General features: G+C 41.5%; 1 protein-coding gene across 9 annotated transcripts in view; it reads left to right on the top strand.

The window, feature by feature from the left end:
• The window catches only part of TLN2 (talin 2), a 426878-nt gene that overhangs the window by 289682 nt on the left and 115588 nt on the right, over positions 1 to 21608 (top strand). For all 9 annotated transcript variants that reach the window (XM_025472602.3, XM_049104468.1, XM_049104470.1 and 6 more), the window contains 8 exons: positions 770 to 1064; positions 2390 to 2556; positions 5993 to 6121; positions 7274 to 7387; positions 9674 to 9787; positions 12682 to 12816; positions 14874 to 15002; positions 17182 to 17284. In XM_025472602.3, the coding sequence (XP_025328387.1) occupies positions 770 to 1064; positions 2390 to 2556; positions 5993 to 6121; positions 7274 to 7387; positions 9674 to 9787; positions 12682 to 12816; positions 14874 to 15002; positions 17182 to 17284 (1186 nt within the window). The remainder of the gene's footprint in view (positions 1 to 769; positions 1065 to 2389; positions 2557 to 5992; positions 6122 to 7273; positions 7388 to 9673; positions 9788 to 12681; positions 12817 to 14873; positions 15003 to 17181; positions 17285 to 21608) is intronic.

The raw sequence follows: 21608 nt of genomic DNA on the forward strand, positions 1-21608 counted from the left end.
GTGTCAAACTTTATCTTGTTAAGCACCTCATCCCCAGTTTGCTAAAGAGGGAACCGCTGTCCCCTACATGTTCGTAAGAAGCTTGCGGCCAAACTCACAAGCGGCAGAGCCACAACCAGGGTAGTCTCAGGCCTGTCTGGATTCACATACTCTTTCCTCACCACCATGTATGTATTCACACATCAGAAGATGGGAGGCGTCTGTTTTCTCAACTTGTTGATGTAACATGTACTATAGATCCGGGACTGGCTTAACCTGGCATTTCCTATCCCATGGTGGGATTTGCAGTGTCAGGTGGAGGTGTCCTGAGTTACTGTTCCTGCTTTCCTCATGTACCCTCCAAGGACCCACAGATAACGACAGAATCCCCGTGTCCTTTAAAGTACCAAGAGATGCAGAGTTCCAGATGTCTCTGGAAAAGAAATACAATTCCCTTAGGTAGTCTTATTATTCCTGGCTCAGGGAGCTCAACTTAGAGGTTTCTAAAGGAAGAGGCATGACATAAATACCAGAAATTTCTCCCTAGGGAAAAAGTCAGGAGTATAGTTACGTATCACTAATGAAGATAAAAATTAGTGGGCATCGAAAGTCACCAATATAGAGTGAAGTCATGAAGTATGAGAAACCGCAGTGATGGTTGAGTTTAATCCCTGGTCCTCTAAGTAAGGAACCACAACACGGAGCAGGAAAGGAGTTGGTGGAAATGTTCTTGCTCAGTAGGGACCAAGGGTTGACCCTCATGCCAAAACCTGCTCCTCTGTCACTTTAGGTGGTAAGCCCCACCATCAGCTCCCCTGTGTGCCAGGAGCAGCTGATCGAAGCAGGGAAGCTGGTGGACCGCTCAGTGGAGAACTGTGTCCGCGCCTGCCAGGCAGCCACTGATGACAGCGAGCTCCTGAAGCAGGTCAGCGCAGCAGCCAGTGTGGTCAGCCAGGCCCTGCACGACCTCCTGCAGCATGTACGACAGTTTGCCAGCCGAGGCGAGCCCATCGGCCGCTACGACCAGGCCACCGACACCATCATGTGTGTCACCGAGAGCATCTTCAGCTCAATGGGCGATGCTGGTGAGGGGACGATGATGTGGGTGCACGGGTCAGCTTGGGGTTTCACTGTGGTGACGATTGTAAGGAAGGTGATGGCTGCCTGGCGAGGGCGAGTTGTCATCAGCCCCTGTCAGAGATTTCCTCACTGAGGCAGTCGAAGACTCTGAATGGGCCCATCTGTATCCTCCTTACATGATTTAAGAAGATACAAATAATCGGCACACTTGGATTTTTGTTGGTTTTGTTTTTTAACAAACCTTTTATTTTGGAATACTTTCACACTTGCAGATAAGTTACACAGGTGTTAGAGAGTTCTTATATACTCTTCCCATTTTCCCTCCTGTTTTGCATCTTGTCTAATCCACAGCACACTTGTCAGAAATAAGAAATTAACCTTGGTGCTTACTGTTCACTACTGACGTGATTCAGATTTCACCAGTTTTTCCACTTATGTCCTTTTAACATCCTAGGATCCAATCCATGATATCTTGAATTTAGTACATTTTGATTTTTAAATCAAAAGATTTAAGATTTAATCAAGAGATTTTAAAGCTTTTTTCCCCCCTTAATGTCAGAATGTTTTGGCATCCTTCTCAAATGATCTTTGGGAGAGGAAAAATCCCCTTACATTTGAGTAGCTTTATTTTAAATGTTTACTTTTATACCCCTCCTACTTCTAAAAGAAAATTGAAATAGATATCAGTAAAATCACAGGAACAGTAAAACCAAACACTTACTAATAATAATATCAAGACCAGTACTGGGAAGAAAAGGGTGAGCAAACAGAAAACTGAGAGGGAAAGCTGAGCCAAGGCAAATCTTAGTAATTGAGCATGAAACTGGGGTCTGTGCTTCCTATTAGTGAGAGCCAAATGACACAAATACAGTGGATCATGCGATATTATTCGTCTGGAGTTAGGTAACATACAAATGTTTTCAGATTTTAAAGATAATTTTATGCCATTATACAGAGTTTATTATAAGGGCTTTTATGTAAGTGGTTCTTGAAGTGAGATAAATAATATTTTCTAAATAAATATTTATTGAATCACATGGTAAATCCACATAATTTTGTTCCCTGCCTTCCCTTTCAAAATAATTTCTCTTTGCTTAGTTGTGTCCCATTTATTAGTTCAAGATGGAACTTGGATGTTTTGGGAGTCAATAGTCTTGGTAGCCAGTAGGAGTTATTTTCTGTCCTGGGTCTAAATGGACTGCATTGCTTAGGACCAGAGCTTGGGGGCTCCCTTCTCTCTCTTCCTCTTGCCAGAGTGGAGACTAGGCTGTGCTGGTTTTGAGCTTCAGAAAGCAGACAAACAGATGGCATTCTCAATCCCGTCCCATAGGTGAAATGGTACGCCAGGCCCGGGTCCTGGCACAGGCTACCTCAGACCTCGTCAATGCCATGAGATCAGATGCAGAAGCTGAAATCGACATGGAAAATTCAAAGAAGCTCCTGGCAGCAGCAAAACTCCTGGCTGACTCTACTGCTCGCATGGTGGAAGCTGCAAAGGTATGACATTGGATATGTTGAGTTGAAAATGGACATTATTAAGAGCTGGGATTTGGAAGGTACCCTGAAGATAAAGAATGGTCAGTTGAGTGTGCGTTTTTGTTGCTTAAAACCTATATGGTTTTGTGACCTTGATCCTTGTTGCATTGGGAAACAATGGAGAAGGGCATGGAACATGAGAAGAATACTTTTTGAAGGGAGTGGTACTGACTCAGCAATAGACAACAGAGTCTCTGCTTAGTGAGCCTTCCCTCTGTCCATTGGGTTATCACCATCAGTTTATTGCAAATGGTGATTAAACTTGAGATTTTCAACAGCGGATTCACTTAAGCCTGTTCTTTTGCCTGAAACCTTAATATACTTTGTCCTCCATTTGACTTCTCAACTGAACTCCTATCAAGATTTTACATAGTGGAGTGCTTCCTGCCTCACTGTTCTTCAAATCCCAGTAGCAGTTTTAAATATTATATAACAGCTTGAATGAATAGTTAAGAGTCAGCTTTCTGCTTTTTGACAGCTAGGCTTCAGCGTGCTGCTTCTAAAAGCCAGTGATTCTTATCCCAGGGCTCTGTTTCAGAGCCCCCCCGCCCCCTCCCCCCAAATCTTGAAATGCACGTGTCTCAGTTCTGCCCCCAAAGATCCTGATTCACAAGGTCACTGGTAAGGCTGTGTGTGTATATGCAAGTCAGTTCCACAGGAGATTCTGAGGCCTATCTCTAGGTGAGAACTGTATTAAATGGAGAAGGCTGTATTTTCCTATGTTTTTCTTTTTCTTATTATGCACCTAACATGTTTTGGTGGAATTAATAGAAAATGCAGATAAATTTAAATAAAATAAAAATCACCTTCAACTTCATATGCCTAAGATCACACGTGTAATGTATATCTAGGCATTTAAGATGCATTAAAAGCCCGCACATCTCCCTGACCTCCAACAGAATACCAGTGCCTCTCAAGCTACCTAGCGTGTGAATTCTTGCATTTAAAATGTGTTATGACATGCGGCAAATCATATAGACCTTCCTTGACTGACTCACTATTATAGTCCCTTTGGTACTGTGGTTTCTTGGAGATACTTCATGAATGGGATGAAGAAAAACCCAAGGAGGGGTGGACAGGGTCTGAACTTCCTTCCTTTATGCCCCAAGCCCTATTTCATCTGAGAAGCTCTGCCCTTAACCATCCCTTTCAGCCAAAAATATATACTAGGGTTTTGTGCAGTAGTTAATTTCTTTATGGTTTTTACGAATTCTGCCCCCAGCCCTTCTAAGTCTAAGCATAGCCATTTTAAGCAAAATTTCATGTGCACAAAAATTAATGTGGCAGACTAGAAAGAACCTTAGTGTAAAATCTGATCAATCCCTATTTAACAAATAGGCAAATTAAAACTCAAGAAGACTAAGCCTACTCTCACATAATCAAGATTGAGCCAGAAAAAAAAAAAAAAAAAGATTGAGCCAGGGCCAGTGTGTATATTTGTTTCTAGATATGCAGCGTTCACCAGACCTTATTGAATGTATCAAGTTACCAGAAACTTGTTTAAGTATTTATTTTTGATTATTTATATCAGATGGGACAATGGTTAAGTGTTTCCATAAATTCTTTTAGTTAAAATTTGTCACTTGGACTTCATGACAGTATTTTAATTTGCTGGATTTTGTTGAAAGTTGAAGAGCCTATGATGGTTAGAGCTCAAAAAATAGATTTAATGTGCAGGAAAAAAATACATTTCATAATCAGTAACTAAGATTCCAGGCCAAGATTAGTACCGCCTATCTAATGTACAGAAAGAGACGTTGCTAAGGAAGGATCCAGATGCCCACTTCAGAGTCAAGTGCAGGAATGGTTGTTCTGTGCTGCCCAAAATACCAAAGGAGGGTAAATTAGGAGTAGTTTAAATACCTGATGACCAAGAAAATAAAATGGTTTTCCTAAACTCCTGAAATAACACAAAAGTCGCCCAATCTTTTACATACGAAATACAAAACCAGAATTTTTTTAGTTGCTAGAAACACAAAATCAAGAGTACCTAAAGTGGTTACAGTTTGATTTTTTTTTTTTTTTTTTTTGAGGAATGAACGGTATTTATTAGGTTACAGTTTGAAAGAATGGAAGATTCCCTTCAAAAGGATTACCAAAACACTTTTGTCACAGATGTTAAAACCATTCCAGCCAGGATGAATTCCTATAACTTTTATAAGTAGTTCAAAGAAATAGGTTCTTGTAAATGGCCAATTTGGCAAGTTGGGCATTTGGGAAGTGGAGACATTGGAAAATTGATTTTCGATAATTGGCATGTGTGTTTCTGCTTCGTCTCCGCCTTGCAAGCAAATATTATCACCTTAAAGTGTTCGTGAAAAGAAACTCATTCATCGAGTCTTACAACATCCAGACTCTGAGAGAAAAATCTCGATCTCTGCTTATTGCAGGTGGGAGTGGATGACTGGATGTGCTTTTAAGTCTTTGTTAATTATTGTGCCGTAAAATTATATCCTCTTCCTACGTTACTGTTAGCCTTTTCCCTACTTCCATCCATCTAAATAAAATCCATTTGCATTCCTAAGACACTTGCATTCTTTCTTTTTTTTTTTTTTTTAAGATTTTATTTATTCATGAGAGACACACAGAGAGAGGCAGAGACACAGGCAGAAGGAGGAGCAGGCTCCATGCAGGGAGCCTGACATCATACTCGATCCCGGATCACGTCCTGGACTGAAGGCGGTGCTAAACCGCTGAGCCATTCCTAAAACACTTGAACAGCAACACAGTGTGGCCATGGGCTGTGCATGGTGCCTTTCTCTTTCCCTGCCAAAATAAGGGGCATGAGATAGCTCTTGTTAGTTCGGTACAGTGGAGTACCAGCTCTACTTTGCTCTACTCTCCAACTCAGGTTTTCCAGGAAAACAGTTTCTAAGCATGGTCTTTCTTGAATAAGACTTCCTTGTAGTATTTTGGATGGAGTTCCCAGTCCACCTGCTCACTGCACCCATGCCCCTGTTTATGCTACATTCTTAGCCCATTCACATTAACCTGCACTGCAAGACAGGAGAATCTTTCTGCAGTGATGTGTGTCTGTCATGCCAATTAAAATAAAGTTCTCCCTGAGAGATTTGGGCAGGGGTGAGATTTATCTTAACATCCTTTACACCACGGATATCTGACGGCAAGTTAATTTACAAGGTGATGATCTCAGATGTTTAATTATTACCATTGGATTTCTCCTGTTTACTGGTGCAGTTCTGAAACACCTCCTGGTAGATTTTTATGATGTTGGGAGATGAAACATCTTTATGATGTGAAGATCCTGCTTGAAGCATTTGCACTCTCCCAGATATTGTGTATTACCAGAAAAAAAGTAAAGCTGAAGGCATGAGCTCTGCATATGTGGCATGCTATTCCTTGAACCTCTCAGAATCTTTCTTTTCTGCTTTCCAAGGGGGCTGCAGCCAATCCAGAGAATGAGGACCAGCAGCAGAGACTGAGGGAAGCTGCAGAAGGTCTTCGAGTGGCAACCAATGCCGCTGCCCAGAATGCCATCAAGAAAAAAATTGTCAACCGCTTGGAGGTGGGTAGAGAGGCTGGTTTTCTCAGATGTCTGTTTTAGATTGCGAGGAATTATTTGAAAGAACAACCAAATTAATAAGGTAATGCCCTTACAGAGGAAGCAAAATCAAGATTAATGATACTGTTGAACGGTTAAGGTACTTCAACAATCTGAAACGTTGCTTTAGGTACATTGTACATTTAGGTCCAGTGGCACATTGACACTTTGAAAAATAACTTCAGCTCATGATTTCAGTAAGCAGAATCTTTCCTGAGTTTAGCATTCTTGAATGGAATTCAATTTTTTTTTTCCCCTAACATTAAGGGATGCCCATGTTCAGAAAGGACCTTTAGCTGAAAATGTGTATATTTTGTCAGAGGCAGTGACTCTTTCAGGACCCCCCAGTAGAAAATACGGACTTGGAAATACTGCAGAACGGGAATCAGGCTTTGGTGAAAGGTGCGGGAATAAGAACACATTCTTGTCATTTTTCAGAATCTGTATTTATTCTGGGGCAAAAAAAGGGGGAGGAATAGCAATAGGCACAAACTCTAAGAAAATTAAAGTTCTGTCACAAAGATATACGAGAGACTCTCACACTAAAATTTGGGAGGTTGGAGGCTGAGAATGTACCTGTCTGATGAATCCCTCCATGTGAGTCTGCGGGATTCTGGAACAAAACTGGCCTCCTTGTTCTTGAAGGATGTGAGAGAACAAACACAGTTGAGTACTCCGGTGGTGAAGTCTGGGCCTTTCTGAAGCAAAGCTTCCCATGGGTGGCAAGAGGAGAGCCGTGAGCATACCAGCGTTTGTGCTTCTTGTGGGGGGAAAAAAATCCCCTAAATCATTTAGACTTGATACCACTTATCAGTGCCATCATGGTCTTGGAATTAATTGTCTCTTATCTTTTTGAGAGAGACAAATGAACACTTGAGCTCTCAAGCGTGCCTGTCTTTATCACTTGTCCCAGGGATTGTAAACCAGAAGGAGATAACAGGACATGGTTAGATGAGGCTCATCAGTGGCCTTCAAAAGGCAGAGTCTGGGCCCGGAGTGCCCTTTCCTCCTCATGCAACTCTTCTGTGCCAACCCCGCGGTGGGAGGGGCTTGTAGAGATGTGTGTGTGAGGGCACACTGAAAGCCTGGCTCACCTCCTGTCCCTCTCCTCTCCAGGTGGCAGCTAAGCAGGCTGCAGCCGCGGCCACGCAGACCATTGCTGCCTCCCAAAACGCAGCAGTGTCCAACAAGAACCCTGCCGCCCAGCAGCAGCTGGTGCAGAGTTGCAAGGTGAGCCTCTGGCTGCCGGAGAGCCAGGTCTGCTGTAGATGACACTGATAGCATTAGAAGGCCAAGTGCTAGCATAATTCAGTTAAGGCTGATCATCTGGGCCCCTGATGCAGTTTGTTGAGGCTCCAGTGTTCCAGGTGTACACACACACACACACGCACGCACGCACGCATGCACGCACACACACATCTAGTTTTTCTTTCATAAGTGGATGGCCTGCGTTTGAAGGAAGAGTATAGTACTTTTTCAGCATCGCCTTTCCTTTGTCTGGATTCTTTACTTTCTGTTCAGGAGACCAAATCAAGGAGGATCAATAACAAGGCCATTTTAGGGCTCTGAAATAGTAATGAAGCATTGAATTTCCAGAGTGCCTTTCTCCCTATGAAAGGTGGGCCTTTGCCTTCCACGTGTGCTCATGGGAAGGTTGATTCCCTGCTTTGTGCTGATTGCACCCGGAGGGTTTATTTCATCCTGTCTGGCCCAGTGACAGTGTGCGCTGGAGCTTTCTGTTGCTGTGCATTTGTTCTTCTAAGGGCCAGGCTTTGGTAGCGTGTTGAAGCCAACATGCTACAAAGGGCACAGTGAACATCGTTGTTGCTGCTTCCAGGGAGTTCACTCTCCCGGGACACCCCTGAATGGTGCCAGTCGCAACAGATAATTGCATAACCGTTGCCCGCGTGTTGGCAATATGTCTGGAGTCTTCCAAAGATCTTTGCAGTGAGCACTGGGGACTGAGCGGAGAGCTATATCTGTGCCAAGGTTCTGAGAGTTGACTGCAATCCCTCCTTTTTCACATCTGCTCTGTGATATGGTTCCCATGTGAGTGGTGTTGCCTCTTCTACCTCAGAGATGGCTTTACTTCTGAGGAACACCACCCAGAGCCCTCCAGGTCCTGATTCTGGATTCTCTGAGCCAGCCCCCCTCCCCCTCCCCAGCGAGTGTGCTCAGGAAAGTCTCAACGATGCAGTAAGGCTCTGTTCTCAGCACTGTTTGCAGAACGACAGGGTTTTTTCTGGGCGCCAGGCCCCTGTAGGGTGTGTGTTATTGGCGCCTCAAGTCTGCTGCCAGCATGGGTCAGAAAACCCTTCTCAGAGAGCACTTGCTACTTGTGTCCAGGATAATACTAGAGGGTGAAGTACCCACCCACCCCCCCTTTTTTAAGATTTTATTTATTTATTTATTTGACAGCACAAGCAGGTAAAGTCGCAGGCAGAGGGAAAGGGAGAAGCAGGCTTCCTGCTGAGCAGGAAGCCCGATGCAAGGCTCAGTCCCAGGGCTCTGGAATCATGACCTGAGCCAAGGCAGGCACTTAACCAACTGAGCCACCCAAGTGCCCCCACCACCTCCCCTCTTTGCAGAGCCTGAAGATACTCAGTGTCTGGGTGTCACTGTCAGGAAATGAGAGCTTTACAATTTATCAGATTACAGTGGAGAGAGGAAAGTGAACCACATTACTGGAGCCAGTCCTGAGGAAAATCTCATGGCAATATTTTTTTTAACCCTTGCTGGTATGGGTTCCAAAAAAAAATAGGTCACCATGCTAGGATACTCTTAGGACCTTCATCAGCAGTGGAGGCCACAGCGCTGTGACCGTTGAGAACCTGGTCAGTTAGGTGTGGAGTGGCCACAGAGGGGAGAACACAGAGAAGGTAGGAGGCTGGTCTCCTAAGGCATTGTGGGAGACTGACCCTCGAAGTGGCCTCGCCTCAGAAATGCTGCTCCTCCCTCCTCTACCCTGGGCATTCGAATTGTGAGTTTGAGAAATGAGGAGGGCTACTCAGAGAACGAAGACCCATAGAGATAGGAAAGGTGATGGACAGAACGCATACCTGCAAAGTGAGAACTCGAAGCACTGACAGATGCTAGCAGTTAAGTATTTTTCTTTTTCTCCATCATTGGACTGTGTGACTTGAGTTTATCTGCTGGTAAATTGTATAGGTTCTTTAATGGTTTGTGTTGAAGCTCTAAACCGTAATCAGCCAGGGTGGTATTAGTTGCAAGTGGGCAAATGCATGTAAGACCTTCTTACAGAGACTTGTACTGTGCTTTAAAATGTGGGGACCTTCAGGAGCAGAGGGTAGAGCATGTGTGGGCAATGGCTACCCCGAGGTATTGTCTTAAGATTCACCGACTGGCTTGAAAGTGGTGGATAAATCTCAGGTTTGGGACAAGCATTGCCCAGGTGGAAGAGCACAGCCCAAAAACATCCATCACTGGGGTCATTACCCTGTTTGGGTAATTCACCATGCTGGGTGTGCTCTGTTTTAATTTTCCTGCTTCCTGTAGGCGGTGGCTGATCACATCCCCCAGCTGGTCCAGGGAGTGAGAGGGAGCCAAGCCCAAGCAGAAGACCTTAGTGCCCAGCTGGCTCTCATCATCTCCAGCCAGAACTTCCTCCAGGTAACAGAAGCATTCACCTTGATTGTGCCCAGAGTACTGCCATGGGGTAGAGGGTGCCCTTTATCCTCAAGGAGAAGAATTCCTGGTTCTTTTTTTTTTTTTTTTAATTTTTATTTATTTATGATAGTCACACAGAGAGAGAGAGAGGCAGAGACACAGGCAGAGGGAGAAGCAGGCTCCCTGCACCGGAAGCCTGACGTGGGATTCGATCCCGGGTCTCCAGGATCGCGCCTTGGGCCAAAGGCAGGCGCCAAACCGCTGGGCCACCCAGGGATCCCAGAATTCCTGGTTCTATAGCCACAGCAAAGTCTTTGCAGTAAGCAGATCTTTGAAGGCCTTCCCATTATATTTCCATGTTCAGGAGAGGTGAATTTAGCTTGGCAAGCAAAATGCTAATATGCTGGGAAATTGCCCTGGGAGACAGCCCATAATAATTTTTTTTTTCTTGGGAGTCTTATCTTTATTTCTCCTATGTGAGGGAAAATGTATAATATGTTGCAAGTTTTGTTGAACAGCCTGGTACTAGGTATTGCTCTACATTTGCCAGTTTTCAGAGAGTTTAATGCTATTATTCACCGACTGGGGAAAAAAGAAGTGGTAAGTATATCTTCTCCAAAGGTGTGATCTTTTTTTGTGGCAGTTGTATAATTAGTAAGTGTTGCCAGTCTTTGTGAATTAAGGGGTAGATTCATTTTAAGAAAAATAAAATGAGACAATTAAGTGGTGGAAAACTCCCTTTTTACATACTACTTGTATTCAAATCCCTTGGCACTTCCTGTCTACTTGTATCTCCTGAACAGTTCATGTGATGGAGTGATACCCCTCCTCATCCTTTTCAAGTTGAATCTATGGTTACAGGACTCACTGATACATCTGTTGGGCTAATTTTCCAAGTGCTGTAGCTCCAGCATGCAGACGTAGGACATGAACATTTTAATGTTATTTCCTCACATTATAACTACATGCACACATACATGTATATGTATAGATTTTTCTAAATTGGGATTTGTTGTGTGTAGGCTCTGTTTCTCATGTTAATGTTTTGTATTATGAGCATTTATTATTTTGAATAATCTATCATATGGGTACAGCTGTACTCTGGCTATTCCCTCACCAGTAGACATACAAGTTGTTTTCGATTATTTACCATCATAAACAACCTGTGATAAGATAAAACTCCTTATGTGTGCTCAAATATTCATACGCCTTTTGAATTATTAGGATAAATTCCTAGAAATAGGATTGCGAGTGGCTTATTTTTATCTTTAGGACATTGAGAATTGTGGCTTAGACAGGTGTTCCTCTTTTCATTTAGGTGGTTAGAAGGCCTGGAGCTATTGTGTTGTCCCCATCACTGGCAGGCTTCGGGGGTATTATGACAGAGCCATGCAGACATGTACATGTTCCAGAGTCCACTCTGTCCCTACTCTTACTTATCCTTTTCTTTCATCCTGTTAATTTTGCTATCACAGACATATCAGATAATTATAAGGCAGAGTTAGAAATAAGTAGAAATGGAATTGGCCAAAAAAACTGGTAGGTTTTAAGCTTCATTCTTCTTGCAAAATTGCTCTTCTGGAAGGCTGAACGAATCTAAATTTACATGCAGGAATGCATGGAGCACATTTTCTAATACATCTTTTCCAAGCTAGGGAATCAAGCATTTAAAAAATAGGTTGTTGGCAATTTCTCAGTGAAGTTCTTATTGTTTGATGTTGCATTTCCTTGATTGTCACAATGTTAAATATTTTTCATGTTTCAGTTTTTATGCAGTGAGGTTATCTACTCACATTTCAGGCTGGTTTTTTTAAATGAATTCTCATGTATTATTTAAATATTAAAAATATTAACTTGTGTCATTAATGTTTATTTTCTGACACTTAAGTTGTTTCAACTTTACTAAGAGCAGTTTTATAACATCTATATTAAAACTCCTAAAAATGTATATTCTTTGGTCCAGACGTTGTACTTTTAAAGTTTTATATAAAGAAAATAATGAATGAGAATTTTAGCTACAAAGCTGTTTATCATACTATTTAATGCACTGAAAAGGGAATAGCCCAACAAAACAGGATTGAGAAATATTAAGAGGTGCATACAATATTGGTGCATACAATATTAAGAGGTGTGAATACTACACAGCTATTAAAAATATAGAATATGTGAGACAGGGAGTTTGAAAAATAGAATAAATAATATGATCTTATTTTTGGAAATAATGCCCACAGACATCCATGCATGGTGAGATTATCCTGAGTAGTGAGATATGATGTGACAGGTTATTTTCTTTTATTTTGTCTGCCCATGTTTTTTAAAGTAGTCTGTTGGATATATCTGAGACACATTAAAGAGCTATTCTAAGAAACACAAGAAATGTATTTAATAAACTTTTTGAAAAAAAATAATAAACTTTTTGAAATCTGTTTTTTATTTTTTAAAGATTTTATTTATTTATTCATGAGAGACAGAGAGAGAGGCAGAGATACAGGCAGAGGGAGAAACAGGCTCCAGGCAGGGAGCCTGACGTGGGACTTGATCCCGAGGCTCTAGGATCATGCCCTGGGCCAAAGGTGGCGCCAAACCGCTGAGCCACCTGGGCTGCCCATTTGAAATCTGTTTTAAATGAGAATTTCAAGCCCCTATCCTAATTTTGCCCCTCTCAATGACACACATCTTTTTTTTTTTTTTTTTTTTTTTCTTAACATTTCTAGAACATACTGCCCTAGAGTATCTGATCTGGGGTAGTGATTTTCAAGGGTAGTCTCGATGGTTTTAATATTCCTTGTTTCAGGGCAAAGTAAGTTCTGGCTGATTTGCAGCATTGCTGTTTGCATCTCTACTCTCTGACTTCTGCTGCTTAGGAGCCATCTCACTTTCCACTCATCTCTTTACAGCCTGGAAGCAAGATGGTGTCCTCTGCTAAAGCAGCAGTGCCCACTGTGAGTGACCAGGCTGCAGCCATGCAGCTGAGCCAGTGTGCCAAGAACCTTGCCACCAGCTTGGCGGAGCTGCGTACTGCCTCGCAGAAGGCAAGTGAACCCTTATCACAGCATTTAGCTCATTGGGAACAGAGCTTTAGAAGCCTTACTACTGGGTATGACCTGGGATGGGTATTACCCAGGACCTGAACACTGCCAGGCTTATTTCTGGGCAGAGTTGTCTGTTCCATTTGCTTGATCAGTAAAAGATTCCCATATATAAGATTAGCTTTTACCATTTTAAGCCACTATCTCCCAGACTTAGTTTATCACCTTCCAGTTACACATGACTTTTGTTAAACTATTTTAGGTTACGTGCTCCCCTTCAATACCCCAGGACAAGGAATGGTCTGTTTTTCAGTCTTAGGGGAGATAGTCATCGGTTCCTTGATGCCAGGTAAATTGTAGGCCAAAATAAGTGATTGTATCTTCCAGGTATTATTTTGTGAATTTAATAAATTATTTAGGCAGCAGATTAATTCAGGGGAGGGATCATTTATATTATCTTTCTCACCCTGAAAACTTTTCCCATCCTACATGGAAGCATTCACCTTAACAAGATCCTCAATAGAACAGAATTCAGGATTAATGAGTTTCTGCCTCTAGCACTTATTAATTACCAACGGACCTCATTACTGTACTGTTTGATATGTTATTAGCATGGAGTTCTGGCATGAATTCATTTCTCCTCATTGTAGTGATCCCTTTATTGAAACAAGAGACCTCATACATGAGCAAGGGAAGAAGGTTAGAAGCTGATTTGAATTCTTAATATGAACAGTGTACTATATCACCAAAGAACAATATCCAGAGCTTTAGGATTATATTCAATTAAAAAAAAAATCTTGAGCCGTGTTTCTCAACAAGAGGTCCAAGGACCATCTGCACTGGAATCACCTGGAAGCATTCAGAATGCAGGTTCCCGGGTCTCCCCACTGAGCAACTAAGAGTCCCTGGTCATAGAGCCTGAACATCTGCATTTTACAAGTTTTGTCAAATGAGCCCTAGAGACATGCACCCTTCAGTTGCTCTGAAGCAATGAGCCTCACAGTGGGACTCAAGCTAGACTGTCCACTGGGTGTAAGAAGATACTGAGAGCTTTTAAATATGTTGTTTTATATGGTAGAAGGGTTAAGAGTAGAGGCTCTGCAATCAAACTACCTGCATTCAAATTCTAGCCTTGCTATTGACTAATTTTTTGTGATCTCAGCAAGTTAATTAACTCTATGCCTCAGTTTCTTCACTGTGTAATATTGGCACATATCAATGAGTCAGTATTTGCTGCTGCTGTTGTCACTGCCACCTAAAAGAAGAAATCAAGATTTACCAATATTTGACAATACTGATCAATAATTATACACATATAATTTATTAACATGTATATCAGGGGATGTGATCAAAGCATTTGGAGGCCAATATTTTTTTTTAATTTTATTTATTCATGAAAGACACACAGAGAGAGAGAGAGGCAGAGGGAGAAGCAGGCTCCATGCAGGGAGCCCGATGTGGGACTTGATCCCAGGACTCCAGGATCACACCTTGGGCCGAAGGCAGGTGCCAAACCGCTGAGCCACCCAGGGATCCCTGAGGTCAATATTTTAAATGATCAAGAGAATTGCAGTCGTTTTCTGAAAACAATTGCTAAGGGAAGAAAATCTTTTGTAAATTTCAGTATTAGGGGAGACAATGGTTTATAGTCTAGAAATTTGTAGAAAATCAGTAAGATTGAGAAAGACTTGTTCCCATAGTCCTGGGTTCGTTCATTCATTCCTTCTTCAACCATTCACCATGTGCTTCTCAAGCTTCTATGTGCCCACACAGTGAAGAAGGATCCTCTTAGTCTGAGCAACAAGTGCATTTTGGATAAAAATAGCTTCAAGGAGACGTTAAGTATATGTACTTATGAGACCTACATAATTGATTATTTAGAGAAGTTAGGACTGGCTGAGGTTGGTTTTGCTCTATCAGGAAATGCTCGCTCCACTTGCTTCCTGTTGCCAGGGTTGGAGAATCACTGGGGACATCCAGAAAGACATTTTGTACATTGCAAAGTACTAGGAACACTTTTCCCAGGCAGACTGTACACATATTCCCAACTCTATTGACAGGCCCACGAAGCCTGTGGTCCTATGGAAATTGATTCTGCCCTGAGCACCGTGCAGACACTCAAGAATGAACTGCAGGATGCCAAGATGGCTGCTGTGGAGAGTCAGCTGAAACCACTTCCGGGGGAAACGGTAAGAGATATTAGAGCCCACTGCAGGGTGGGACTCTGCCTCGTGTTAAGATCATGGTGAGGCATTTTTTAGAAGCTGAAGTTGATATGCCTGAATCTCACACATTTTGAAGGCAAAGCCCTAGAATAGCCCCATTTTTAAGAACTGTGTTGAGATAAAGATGTCCTGGAAGGGGCCCCTAGTAATGGTTCCGTGTCTTGCTTTCCTGAAGCTTGGCTGGGGTGAACAAGTGTCTGTCACTCTTTTTCATAAACAAGACACATCCTAGTGTTTGAGGCCAGTTCTGATTCCACAGCCATTTTCTGAAAAGAATGTCTGGTGTGGCTGGAGGATCTAGTTTTAAAAGTAGGAGTTCTAGCGTCTAGCTCTAGCTTGTATCCTCAACTAGCTGTAGACAAGTCTTGGATCTCCTCTGTGTCTCAGATATTTTATCTGTTAAGTAGATAGCAATGAGGTTATAAAGGTAGACATAGATAATATTTTCAATAGTCATGTTTCCAAAAAAACATTTAGTGCAAGACAACTAGGAAGGACAAAAGGAAGATATTTTAATACAGTACAACCATCATAGCCAGTGGAATGGTGGTAACAAGCTCGCTCTAATCTGATCTTATAGTGCCTCTTGATGCCTATGCCAGGGTTTTCTTGGCTAAAATTGTATCAATTCTTCTCATTCGTGTGTACCACCTTTTCCACATTATTGAACATTGCTAATAAATACCACCACTTGGTAAGTATCTCATAAGTGCTGTCAAGGCACATCAGTGTAATTTATCCTGATGGTACCTTGATGAGCGAGTTTTGTTAATCCCATTTTACAGCTGAGAATACAGAGGTGAAGAGGTAGTATCTGTCAGCTGATAGTAGAGCCAGGGTTTAAAGCCAAACCAACAGGACTTCACAACCCATGCTCTTGATCCTTCACATTGAGAGCTTCTACTCTTGACTACTGCTGCCCTTTGGATGAACTGCAAACTTGTAGGATATAAAGAGACTTATGGAGCACCTAATTTACCATGGGAAAAGTGTTCATAGGAAGCCCTCAGAAAATATTTGTGAAATCAAGCTACTGCTAATTGTAAAGATGAAACTCAGGTTCCGAGAAGCCAAGTCACCTAAGGTCACCCAGTAATGATAAAGACAGGACTGGCTGCAGGGCCAACAGCTTTGTAATGCAGTCCACATGTCCCTTGGCAAACTCCTGTACTCCAGGGACCCCAAGACAGGCTGACAGGACATGAATTCCGCCTTCACAGAAACCCTGCTGGTCCATTAGAATACAAGAAAGTCCGTGTAATTTCTAAGGAAATTGTTTGCCCCAAAAGAATGTATGTGCTATGTTAGAACAGATTGTTGGCTTGAACATGCTGTTGGCTACAGGTTCTTTCTTATTGGAAGGCACTGCCTATCTTGGGAAGCATGTTGTAGAGTTAAAAAATGAACACATTCTCTGATGCCTTTCTGCCTCTCACGGTATGCCTGGAGGTTCTGTTCCAAAATGTTGCCCTCATCTAGTAATCAAATAATTATCCTTATCCCTGGGCTTTCAGTAACTTTGTTCTCTGAATTATTTATTCAGTTTACAAAGCAAGATGACGTGCTGTTCATGGGAAGCAAGCACTTTGCCCATTTTCATAATCTCATTTACCACGGCAAACCTCTCTTTCTATTGCATTTCCTTCTGGTTAGAACTCCTCGAAGTATAAAGATCGAAATGAACAATGTTAATGGTCCCACATGCCAGGAAGGCGGTACCGCTGGATGTCTGCCCACTTCCTGCCAAGGCATAATTAATTCTCACTAAGGATTTGTTGCAGACTTTCTAAATTAGCTTCTAAAGACATGATGCTAATAGCTACCATTTGCTGAGTACTGTCATTTATTCTCAGAACTTTCTGAGCTGAAGTATTAGGATCTCCTCAGGAAACTGAGGCATGGAGAGGTTCAGTAACCTGCCCAGTCTCTGACAGCTAGCATTTGGGAGCAAGAACCAGAGGGCAGGGGCATGAACCCAGATTTGTTTATTCTGAAGGATGGGCTCTTTCCCCTCTGTCACACTATTTACTCTTAGGTGGGAAAGAACTAAGAGCCACGGTCTGACGTGCATTGTTTGTGTGCTAAGACTTCAGTGTATGTTGCCATTCTTCTAAACTGTCTTCCCCCTTGAAAACTCTTCTAGCTGGAAAAATGCGCTCAAGACCTAGGAAGTACATCCAAGGCAGTGGGCTCCTCCATGGCACAGCTCCTGACCTGTGCTGCCCAAGGCAATGAGCACTACACAGGTGAGACTCACATCTTTTGTGCTGCCCTGTGGCCAGATATAGACTGCTGGGGTGGGTGTTGGGGGTCAGCAGCTGAAGTTCATTGGTTTGACCATGAACCTGACTTTGTCTTTCAACAGCAATTTACAGATTTTTTTCAAGCACTTTCCATGTGCTTCATTATTGAGCTTGATGCTAAGCATACAAAGAGAAATAAAATATGAATGCCCCAAATTATTTGTGGGTCACCCCTTCTAGACTCTAAGAGACTGTAATTATAGACTTCTAGGACTATCTCTGTATAACTCTTGAAATCTCACTAAATTAAAGGAATTAAAAAAAAAAAGTCAAAAAGAAAAAGATGGCAACAAATAAGATGCCAGTGAAATTTGTGAAGATGGAAGGAAACATGAGTGGTAGCTGATAGAGCCAGTGATAAGACAGCCACAAAAAACAATCTAGTTTGTGCTGCAAAACCCTGAGGGGTTTGAGTATTGGAGACATGAGCTATCCGTATGGACAGGAAACACCCCTAATCATGAGGCTATAAAAGATACAGATCGTATAATTATCAACTCTAGGAAAAACACCAGGTTATGTAGGGAAATGTCTTCCTAGTAGGAAGGTAGGTATAATAGGAAGACTCTAGCTACCTAAAATGGAATCATTGAGAAGTTTCATTACAGGCCCATTACTCGGAAACAGGAAATGTGTCAGAAGAAAGCTTAAAGAGCTGAGTGGCTCTAGGAGGGGAATGGGATGGGAAGGAGTGGTTCTAGATTGTTGCTTTTGTTATACAGTAGTACTGCTTGACTTCTTAAAATATATGTTGTTACTGAAGTAAGCATCTAGAAGAGAGCTGTTAAAGTCCTAAATGTATACCTTCATGAGTTATCATACTTTGAATGCACACAAAAAAAACACCACCAAGATCAAGCAGTGGAACATTTTCAGCACCCAGATATGCTCTGTGCTCCCTGCCAGTCATTATATTTCCTCCTGTCCCCCAGAGGTAAACACCCATGACTTGTAACAGCACAAGTTGACTTGCCTATTTTTAACTATGAATGGAATTGTGTAAGGTGTGTCTGTGTGTTTTCACTGCTTTCTCTGGCATTCTGATGTGCGATGCATGTGATGTAGGAAACAATTCTTTCCTTTGTGTTGCTTACTGTAATATTTCATTATGTATATATACCTGTTGGTGACTCTTTATACCATCGATGGATAAAGCTATGAGTTGTTCTAGTACATGCTATTTAGTGAACATAGATAAGCATTTTCTAAATAGATACCTAGAATGGAATTGTTGGGTCCCAGACTATGCTAATGTCCACCCAAGTCCTGCCAGCCATGCGTGAACATTACAGGCTTTTTTTTTTTAAAGAATTTTATTTTTATTTATCCATGAGAGACACACAGAGAGAAAGAGAGAGAGGCAGAGACACAGGCAGAGGGAGAAGCAGGCTCCATGCAGGGAGCCCGACGTGGGACTCGATCCCGGGTCTCCAGGATCAAACCCTGGGCTGAAGGAGGCGCTAAACCGCTGAGCCACCCGGGACTGCCCAACATTACAATTATTCACATTCTTGTCTTCACTTTTTGTTGTCAGCCAATGTTGTTAGCCGTTCTGCTGAGTGTGTAGTAGTATCGTATTTTGGCTCTAATTTGTATTGTCCTGATGAGCAATGCAATTGAGGAGTTTTTCACATGTTAATTGGCCATTTGGACATTTTGTGAAGTGTCTGTTCCTGCCTTTTGCTTTTTTTTTCTTTTAAAAAACAACCACCTTGAGTTACCTTTGTCTTAGTTATAGGAATTCTTCACTTATGTGTATTTTTTTTATCTTGGGGCTTACCTTTCACTCTCAAAGGTTTTTCTTGATGAACAAATTTTTTAGAATTTTAATATAGTTCAATTTATAATGCTTTTCCTTTGTGGTTACTAACTTTGTCTTTTTTAAAAAAAAAATTGCCTCTCCAAAATCATTAAGGTAATCTCTTCTATTACAGTCTAGAAGCTTTGTTGTTTTACTTCTTATACTTAGAACTGCAATTCATCTGCAGTTGGGTTTTGTATATGAGCAAAGAGGGTCCTTACTGCTTTTTCCCTTGGATATCTCTTTGACCCAGCGCCACTCACTGAAGAAATCTTCACTTTCCCAGTGGTCTTCAATGCCACTTTGTTGCTAAGTGAAATCTACATGAAAATTGGTTTTTAATCTTTTGCTGCTTTTCCAGTAACTTAATTGCTTGTCCCTCCCTTAGTAGCACATTTTCCTAATTACTGCAATTTTTCACTATTAATATCTGGCTATGTAAGTCCTCTGACTTTGTTATTTCTCAAGTAGTGCTAACTATTCTTAGCCCTTTGTGTTTCCACATAAATTCTACAATCAGCCTGTTAGTCTCTACTCTCCTGTTTTTCTTTTTTTTTTAACTGGATTTACACTGAATCAATTTGGGAGTAAGTGGCATTTTCACATTCTTGAGGTTTCTTATCTGCAAATATGGCATGTCCCTCCACGTACTTAGATTTTTCTTATAATATTTTATAGTTTTATGCATATAGTTTGCACATTTGTTTTCATTGTAATGTACATGATGTATCTCATTTTATCATTTTCAGTTTTTCTATATGCTTTTATTTAACTTGTATCTTGTGGGCATCATGTAGTTGTTCTTTTGCAGAGGGAGAGGTTGTTGATACAACAATCTCTTTAAAAAATTTTTTTTAAAGATCTTATTTATCTGAAAGAGAGAGGGCATATACAGGAGTGGGGGGTGTGGGTGGCAGAGGAAGAGGGAGAAGCAGACTTCCCGCTGAGGAGGGAGCCCAACATGGGGCTCAGTCCCAGGATCCAGGATCATGACTGCAGCTGAAGGCAGATGCTTAACTGACTGAGCCACTGAGGCTCTTCAGTCTCTTTTCAATTTGAATATTTGTTCCATTTACCTGTAATGTAATTACTGATGCATTGGAGTTTGAATCTATCCTTTTACCCTTTGTTTTCTGAATGACTTATCTATCCTGGGCTCCTTTCTTGCCTTTCTTCAAATTCATATGTATCTGTTAGGTTCTGTTTCTCTCTCCTTGATTAGCTTGTTAGTTTTATATTCATTGACTATTCTATGATTTTTAAAAGTCTAATATAAGTTAGTATGTGTATACTTCCTGGACAGTGTAAGAGTCTTGGGACACTTGAACTCCCTTTACCTTTCTTCCAGCTCATTCTGTGTTGTCACTGTTGTGTACTATAATTATACAGATGTTTTAATCGTCTCCATACAGTCTCCATATTATTTCATACAGTCAGTATCCCTTTAGATTTGCCTCCACATTTACCGTTTTCAGTGTTCTTTAATTAAGCTTACTCTCTTACCATGTGCCCCCAGCAAGGATTATTTCCTTTCTGCCTGAAGAAGTCCCCTCACTTCCTTCATTGTGACTTTAACAGTAACAAAGTCTGTCCATTTTTGTTTGTCTAAAACTGCCTTTGGTTAGCCTTTATCTTTGGTAGAGAATTTCACTTATAAAATTTAAGGTGGTAGTTCTTTTCTGCCAGAACTTTGATGATGTTATTCCATCGTCTTCTGGCTTCATTTATTTCTGTTGTGAAGTCAGGTGTCAGTCTCCTTTTGTGATGGTAATATGGTTTTATTTTTCCCCTCTGCTAACTTTTTAAATTTTTCAGTCTGTTTTAAAGCACTGTGCATTTAGAAGTTTTATTGGGTGTTTATCCTGCTTTGGTTTGTAGTACTGCTTGAAAATGGGATTAGTTGTCTTAGGTCAGTTTTAGAAAACTCTCATGCTCTGTATTATCAAATAGTGTTTCCACTCCAGTTTTTTTCTCTTCTCTGTAGATTCCAGTTACCATATATGTTGGGCATTTCCACTGTTTTGTGTGTCTCTTAATCTTGTACTTGCTGTGATTTTTTTCTTCCCCATGCTTTATCCTCCATATTCTCATTTGATCAGTCTGAAGCTCACTGTTCCTCTCTTTAGCCTCTTTAGCCATGTCTATTCTGCTTTTAACCTCTTCTTTTTTTTTTTTTTTAAGATTTCATTTATTTATTCATGAGAGACCCAGAGAGAGAGGCAAACACATAGGTAGAGGGAGAAGCAGGCTCCCCACAGGGGAACCCAATGCAGGACTCCATCCCAGGACCCCAGGACCCAGGACCCAGGATCATGACCTGAGCTGAAAGCAGATGCTCAACCACTGAACCACCCAGGTGCCCCTTTTCTGAGGTTCTAATTTAAAATGTCCTATTTTTCAGTTTGAGAATAGCCATTTGATAGTTTTCTTAAATCCTCCTTTTTTCTGCTGAAATTTTCTATCTTG

Source organism: Canis lupus, chromosome 30 (genome assembly GCF_003254725.2).
Source record: "Canis lupus dingo isolate Sandy chromosome 30, ASM325472v2, whole genome shotgun sequence".
In the NCBI taxonomy this organism is placed as follows: domain Eukaryota; kingdom Metazoa; phylum Chordata; class Mammalia; order Carnivora; family Canidae; genus Canis; species Canis lupus.